This window comes from Cydia fagiglandana, chromosome 13 (assembly GCF_963556715.1).
Source record: "Cydia fagiglandana chromosome 13, ilCydFagi1.1, whole genome shotgun sequence".
Taxonomy (NCBI): domain Eukaryota; kingdom Metazoa; phylum Arthropoda; class Insecta; order Lepidoptera; family Tortricidae; genus Cydia; species Cydia fagiglandana.
Genome location: NC_085944.1, coordinates 7068738 through 7076091, shown reverse-complemented (window position 1 = coordinate 7076091; position 7354 = coordinate 7068738). Strand labels below are relative to the sequence as shown.

Below are 7354 nucleotides of genomic sequence, written 5' to 3'. Positions count from 1 at the left end.
TTTAAACGTCAAACTTCTATGAAATTCTGACGTACAAATAACACTTACACTGCGTGGGCTATCAAATCCGCTACAGACTTTTATTGGTGCGACATAAACGGAAATAGATGCCATATACTGAAAAAATAATGCTCAAGCCCTCCAGTGGTCAAAGCCGGAACAGAACCGTCGTCTTTAGCTTACGCATTAACTATTTAATAAAAGTTATTTGTTTTACAAGGGGGCAAAGTTGTTGTTTAACCATGGTTTAACCGCTCGTGCTAATATTGATACCCGAGCAAGCGAAAGACTCCAAAACTAAACCCCGAGCGTAGCGAGTGGTTCGAAAAATGGAATTTTGAGCGTTGCGAGGGTTTCAAAGCATGAAGGTTTAACAAAATTTGCCCGCGAGTGAAACACAAAAACATTCACCACACTAACCCGAAGCAAATAAAAATGTAAAATCAACCCAAATTGAATCCAAATTAATGTTATTAAATATTTATCATTCAAAATCATAATTTAAAAGTCACTTCTACCAGCAAACATAAGAAAACAACTCCAAATTTGCATTTGATTACTTTGCCTCGCATGTGAATAAAATGCAACTTTGTTATCAGTTTTTGAAGTGCAAAGTAAGCCTTTCCGAGTGGTGAATAATAATTTGATTTGTTCCCTAGACGTATTTCACCACAGTTTAGCTAGCTAATGTTCTTTCACACGATTTAAAAAGCTCAACAACGCGCATGTGACAACATTTAGTGTTGTAAGTATACAGAGTTAGTCTGCCACTGCTGCTGATCACTTCCCATATGAAGGACTGGGCAGGCAAAAAGGTGGAAAATTTATTTTAAAAAGACCAGTTTTACAGGTTTCTTGTGTATAGGGAACACATAGAACCCTAAAACAATACAAAAAACGCTTATTATGCACTGCCGCTTGACGTCATATTTAAATATAGCTGATCCCAGTGATTCGAAATACGAAAAAAACTAAAGGTTCGCATTACCATGCCGTAGTCAGCAATACATAATTCACTGAATTATTATCATTTTAATATGGAGCATTCTTCGAGATACGCTTACATACTGGGGCGCGACGGTGAATGTGGAGTTTTGTTTCAGTTAAGGATAAACAGTTGCCGACTCGTGTTGCTTATTACTGTATGAGACCACGAAGAGTGTGCTTTTGGCTTATAGTAGTACTTTATGAATTATTGTCTAAGCTGCATAAAAGGTAAGTACGTGAATATATTTTATTTCAGACTAATTTGTTTATACTTCGACACATTTTTGATAATTTTTGGTACAATTACCGTAAAAAAAAATCTACATTATTGGCGAAATTCTCAATAATTAGAAATAATCTTTAATAAAAATGATAAAGCCATTTACGGTTTTTACTCGTAACATAATAAAAGATGAACGTTGAAATTTGGAATATTTATCATTTAAATTTAAATGATATAGTGCTAGAACTAATTAACGCGTTCGAAGTCATAGTAGGCGGAGCTTATACCCCGTATGTAACTTATGTAAGTTTGTATGTAGTGGGAAATTGCCTTTACTGAGCAGTTAACCTTTTTATTTTTTACCACGTCGGTGGCAAACAAACATACCGCTCGTTTGTTGGTAAGCGGTTGCTATAGCCTATGGACGCCTGCAACTCCAGGGATTTTATTGGGGTTTTGACTGTTATAATTACTGGCGCACTCAGTTTTGAGGGTGATCAAAATAATTGTTTTACACATAGGTAGATATATTATACTGTCCCTGGAGCCCTGGACTGAAAAATTGATTAGAATAAAGTTATTTTGGCTGTAGCGACGGGACGCTAAAATAAATATATAATAAAAAATTAAATATGTACCTATTCGAAACCTTCGGCTACCTACTAATAAAACCTTCAAGCTGTAGAACTGATTATTTCAAGTTTCCACTCGCATAATAAGTTAATAACAGAAGACCGGATTTCTAGGGTGATCGACACCATGTTAGAAGTCAGTGACTTTTGAACGCAGAAAACTCGCTGCTTTGGACCGGGATGTAAATCTGAAAAAACGGAGTCGGAAAGTTATTTAAATAACAGCTGTGGCTGTGGCTGACCCCAATGATTAAAATTTAAATATCTCTACATCATAGCTCTCGTCTTTTAAAACTTATGTTTGCTTACTATATTATCATAATGTCAACTGCAGTTGCTATTTGTATTCATTCTGATACGATAACATGATTTTACCTCAATCGTCGAATGAATAAATATTGTCATTCAATCTCTGTTGTAGATATCCGAGGCACCATGTACTCTTTAATTGGTAGATTTATTTCTCGAGTCAACCAAAAATATAACACTCGGAGTTGTGTTATGGCCATCAGACAGACTGTACATGATAAATCTATTGACGATATGGCGCATCCAAAATGCCTACCTTTGCTCGGAACTAAATTGGATTTAATGCTAGCAGGCGGTGGAACAATGTAAGATATAAATACTTTACATATGTATGCTTTGCTAATATAGTGCTAAGTAGGTAGGTACTGGGCTAGACATTCATATATTTTTAATAAGCAATTACCTACTACACCTTACAGGTTGCACGAATATATTGACAAGAGACACAAAGAACTAGGACCCATTTTTTACGAAAAATTAGGATGTAACACGAAACTCGTTTTCATAAGCGATCCGCTTATGATAAAGACAGTGTTTCTAAGCCTTGAAGGAAAATATCCTATGCATATATTACCCGAACCGTGGGTTTTGTATGAAAAACTTTATGGCTCCAAGCGAGGACTTTTGTTTATGAACAGTGAAGAATGGTTAGTGAATCGCCGAATAATGAACCAACATTTACTTCGAGAGGGTTCTATTGAATGGTTAGAAGATCCTATTAAAACTACAGTCAAAAAGTTTGTCCACGCTTGGAAAGGAAGAATCGAAAAAGGGCATACAAGAGTGAATTTAGAATCTGATATGTACCGACTATCGACAGAAGGTAGAATTGTTCTTATCATCATGCATTAGATCATCAAATAGACTAGACTAGATGGAATCATCCTTAATTTTGATTTGTGTATATGTTTCCAGTTATGTTAGCTATACTTGCTGGTGCATCATCGAATGGTGTCAAACATTCAGAAGAGATGTTTTCCAACTTCTCAGAGACCGTAAAACAGATATTTCAAACCACAACCAAATTGTATGGTTTGCCATTAAATATCTGTCAACGTTTAAATTTGAAAGTATGGAGAAATTTCAAGGAATCTGTAGATGCATCGCTTCATTTGGGTATGTATAAGTTGAGTTAAATATATATATTTTTTAATGAATTAATGGGAACGTAAAACAAAAAAAAATAGAAGGACAAAACTCGAGAAATTAATATGCCGCCGTGCTGGTTAGTTTTCTCTTAAATTATCTACTTTTTTTTTACCCGGCCCAAGACTGAAGGTCTGACTACAGAGGGCCTACAGCGAACACCGAAGCTCGCAAATTGCGGTCATCCTATAGTTTGTCAAAGGACTGTCTCATTTCAATCATAGACAGAGAGAATCATACTATCTTTGTCTTAAATAAATAAATATTGGGGACATCCTTTGGAGTAAAAGATAATTTGCTAACTTCGGTGTTCGTGGTAAGCCCGCTCCACAATGTTGTTGTAAGTAGTACAATTTTGTGTACAATTTTGTTGTAAGTAGTACAATACTTTCTTATGTCCATTTCTATTTCATGCTGCCTTTTTAGCACAGAGTCTGGTATCAGAAATGATAATCAAAAGAGAAGAAGGCGACGGTCTTATACAAAAACTTCTCAAAGATGGGGTAAACGAAGAAACAATAGTACGGTTAGCTGCAGATTTCATATTAGCTGCTGGTGATACGGTAAGAACATAAACTAATATAGTGGCCGCTTTTATACTTTATCGTGTTGTCCACAGTAACGACACGATTTTATCGTCACGGCACTGGCGGGAACGTAAATGTATGGGATTGTATGCAGGGTTTATTTTATCGTGGACGGTAACGGTAAAGTATAATATCGGCCATTCACCATCGAGAGATCGCATAATAAATGATGCTAATATTTTTTTTACAGACTGCTTATACCTCAATTTGGAGCCTGTATCTAATTTCACAAGACGATAGTGTTAAACACGAAATACGCACAAGAGATGTGGGATACGTGAAAAATGTGCTGAAAGAGTCTATGCGACTTTATCCAGTAGCTCCATTTTTGACAAGAATTTTGCCAAAAGATTGTATTCTCGGCGAATACAAACTAAATTTTCATGTAAGTTTACAGTGTTGAGTAGTACAAGGGCCTGCAGTTTTTGTAAGTTTACATCTTACTGCACTTCTACATACAATGGAAACTGTTACTTTCAAAGCATTGTTCCACTACATACAAAAATTCGTAGACGCGCGATTTTATCACTAGCTCAAACCGATTTACGTCAATGTCAAGTGTCAAATTTGACATTTAAAGTGAGGTTAAGTTTATTATGTAGGGAAACTAGGGAAGAGGGAACATAAATAGAAGAAATAAGAATGAAAATAATCATGAATTCCTGTAAAATTTTACAAAACCTGAACATAAAATCACATGTTCTTGGTTACCGATCGATTAGTGTCTTATGTAATAGTGGAATATTGAACAATAATTGTGGTTTATCAGCTCCAATAAACAACAAATCACAGCAGTGGAAGAATTTGATTCTCAATAGAGAGATTAAAAGGAACTTCTCTGCAGAGGGCTTCGTACAATGGCAAGGACAAGTGTACTCCAGTATATCAAACAGCTCCCTAGTTCACATAATGCAAGATGGACTATTACACTTCCATGATGCCACTGGTTTGCCATGGTGGTCTGCAATAGTCTGTTCCACAGTTTTATTACGAGCTCTCATGACTTTACCTCTAACAGTATATTCAACTAGGATTCTTGCTAAAGTAGAAAACATCAGTTTAGAATTAAAAGACATGGTAGAAGAACTAAAAAAGGAAACCGCAATGGCAAAAAGAATGTATAAATTAACAGATAAGCAAGCTGTTATCTTATATAAGCGATCACTGAAGAAACAATGGCAGAATCTTATTGTTCGAGATAACTGTCATCCATTCAAGGCTAGTTTGGTGATATGGGTGCAAATCCCCATATGGGTATGCATGTCCTTTGCACTAAGAAATCTTGTGTACTGCCAATCTGGGGACCCAGCTGCAATAGTGACACTGATGGAGCTCACGGCTGGAGGGATTGGCTGGTTCCCAAACTTAGCTGAACCAGACCACTCATACATCATGCCAGTTGCATTCGGATTGACTAATTTGGCTGTTATTGAAATACAGAGAATGTCAAAGCTTCGACAACCATCCAGAATATACAATATTTTCACAAACATGTTTAGAGTATTTTCAATAGTCATGATACCTGTAGCAGCGAGTGTGCCGTCCTGCATGTGTCTGTACTGGCTGACATCAAGCAGCTTTGGCCTTGTCCAGAATCTGTGTCTCCTGTCACCATCATTGAGAAGAAAACTTCACATTCCAGAAGCACCCAGCGAACTGGAGCAACCCTATTCACATATGAAAGAAGAAGTTAGATTAATGTTAGAAAAAATATCACCTAAAAAGTTTCAATAAAAAGTATGTTTGTAAAATATCTTTTATTTAATACTGTAGACAAACTTTAAAAACCTTGGCTGTGATCTATGACCATATTTCAAGTAATGTATTAAATTCAGGAACCTTTCTTAGGAATATTAATCAAAACCTAACTACACTCAATGAGCTGTAACTAGCAAACTAAAAAAACCCTCTCTTTAATAACAATATCAGAATCAAGTTGCAAGGATGTTATTTAATTTTGTACTCGGACCAGTATTGAAAAAATATATAATTTTGCTTTCAGACCCCAATAATAGCATCAATTTACACCTCTGGACGAGATGAGCAGTACTTTACCAAAGCAAATATGTTTTTACCTTTCCGCTGGGACAGAAATGATCCGAGAAGGAAAAATCTTGCCAACCACAAACCTTCAGCAACATTGCCCTTCGCGCTCGGCGCCAGGTCGTGTATAGGCAAGAAGTTGGCAACGATGCAACTAACAGAGTTCCTGAGTCAGGTGAGGCATGCTGTAAGAATTTATTTGTAATCGAACTTCAAAATCGAATCTTCAAAAACCAAGAGCCTAATTTCACTCAATTATGATGTCCAATATCTTAGTCCAATGTATGTATTGGTGTCTCACATTTTGCTTAATGAGAGAGTGAGACACAATGCACATTGGACAAAGAAATTGTCATCATCATCATGAGCTTCGGGTAGCTAATTAATCGGAGTAACCAGTTGCAGGTCACCAGTTCATATTTTGTTGGGGCAGTAAATCCTTCCAGTATTATGAAGGTTTTTTTTTTTACAGATTGTAAACAACTTTGATTTCAAGTGTACAAATAGTGGAAAAGTGTTCCCAGTCACGTCACAGGTTCTTGTGCCCAATGAACCTATTCAACTGACTATATCACATAGGAATATTTGAGGAAAATTGATAGGTAAAAAGTTTTTTTTTTTAATTATATTTTTCAATGATTATAAGGAAATTAACACAATTGATAAACCCTCTTATCTAAATTCTAAGTCAATACATTAATGTGTAAAATATATATTTTTAAAGTTTTAATACATGAGATGCAAATATACATGTACTTATGAATAATTATTTCATAAAACCAACTGCACCAATTCTTGGGTAATTCTTAAGAGACAGGGATCTTAGTGTGTGGCAGGCACTTAAAATATTACTAATAATGCCCTTATTCAAAGCGTTTTTAGTTTTCTACGATCCCATATCCTAGCTTAGCTATGATATAATTTTCAATAAATTTCTACAGGGCCGTGCGCGTTTGACGGTTTGCCATCTTGTGGTCTGAATCGGAAACATAAACTATACTCTGACACTTTACGCCAAAGCAAGTGCTGCCCTCTGCAGTCGACGTACGTTTTCTTTTGCATTGTAAGTTCTGCCATCTTGTGGGCTACATTGGAAGCATTAACTCGACATTTACACTCCTAAACGAGTATGTGATATAAATATTATGACGTTCCATGCAAAGGAATGTATAAAATAATATTTCATTTATAGTCCATCTATGTCAAGTCATATTTAGATCAGCTTGACTTAGAAGAACTCCCTCTCTCTCTCTTTAAATCGAGAGTGAATAGACATCTCTTAGGTAAGCATGTTCCATCCTAGACTGCATCGGCACTTCCCATCAGGTGAGATTGTGGTCAAATGTTTACCTTTTTCTAATAAAAAAAAAACTATTAACTTGTTTTAAAATGCATTTTGTGATTATGTTGGTCCTGTACATATCCAT

General features: G+C 35.8%; 1 protein-coding gene across 1 annotated transcript; it reads left to right on the top strand.

Annotated features, from left to right (window-relative positions):
* The first annotated feature begins 2177 nt into the window (after positions 1-2177).
* On the top strand, positions 2178-7317 carry LOC134670124 (cytochrome P450 315a1, mitochondrial). The gene is made up of 7 exons (XM_063527809.1): positions 2178-2456; positions 2571-2974; positions 3067-3267; positions 3724-3860; positions 4075-4269; positions 5887-6102; positions 6400-7317. The coding sequence occupies exons 1-7, from the start codon at positions 2230-2232 to the stop codon at positions 6514-6516; spliced, it is 1497 nt and encodes a 498-aa protein (XP_063383879.1). The 5' UTR covers positions 2178-2229; the 3' UTR covers positions 6517-7317.
* Positions 7318-7354: the final 37 nt, after the last annotated feature.

Coding starts and splice junctions, on each gene's coding strand:
- LOC134670124 (XM_063527809.1), top strand. CDS start 2,230: ATGAATAAATATTGTCATTCAATCTCTGTTGTAGATATCCGAGGCACC. Junction 2,975..3,066: donor GTACCGACTATCGACAGAAG/GTAGAATTGTTC, acceptor ATATGTTTCCAG/TTATGTTAGCTATACTTGCT. Junction 3,861..4,074: donor TATTAGCTGCTGGTGATACG/GTAAGAACATAA, acceptor TTTTTTTTACAG/ACTGCTTATACCTCAATTTG.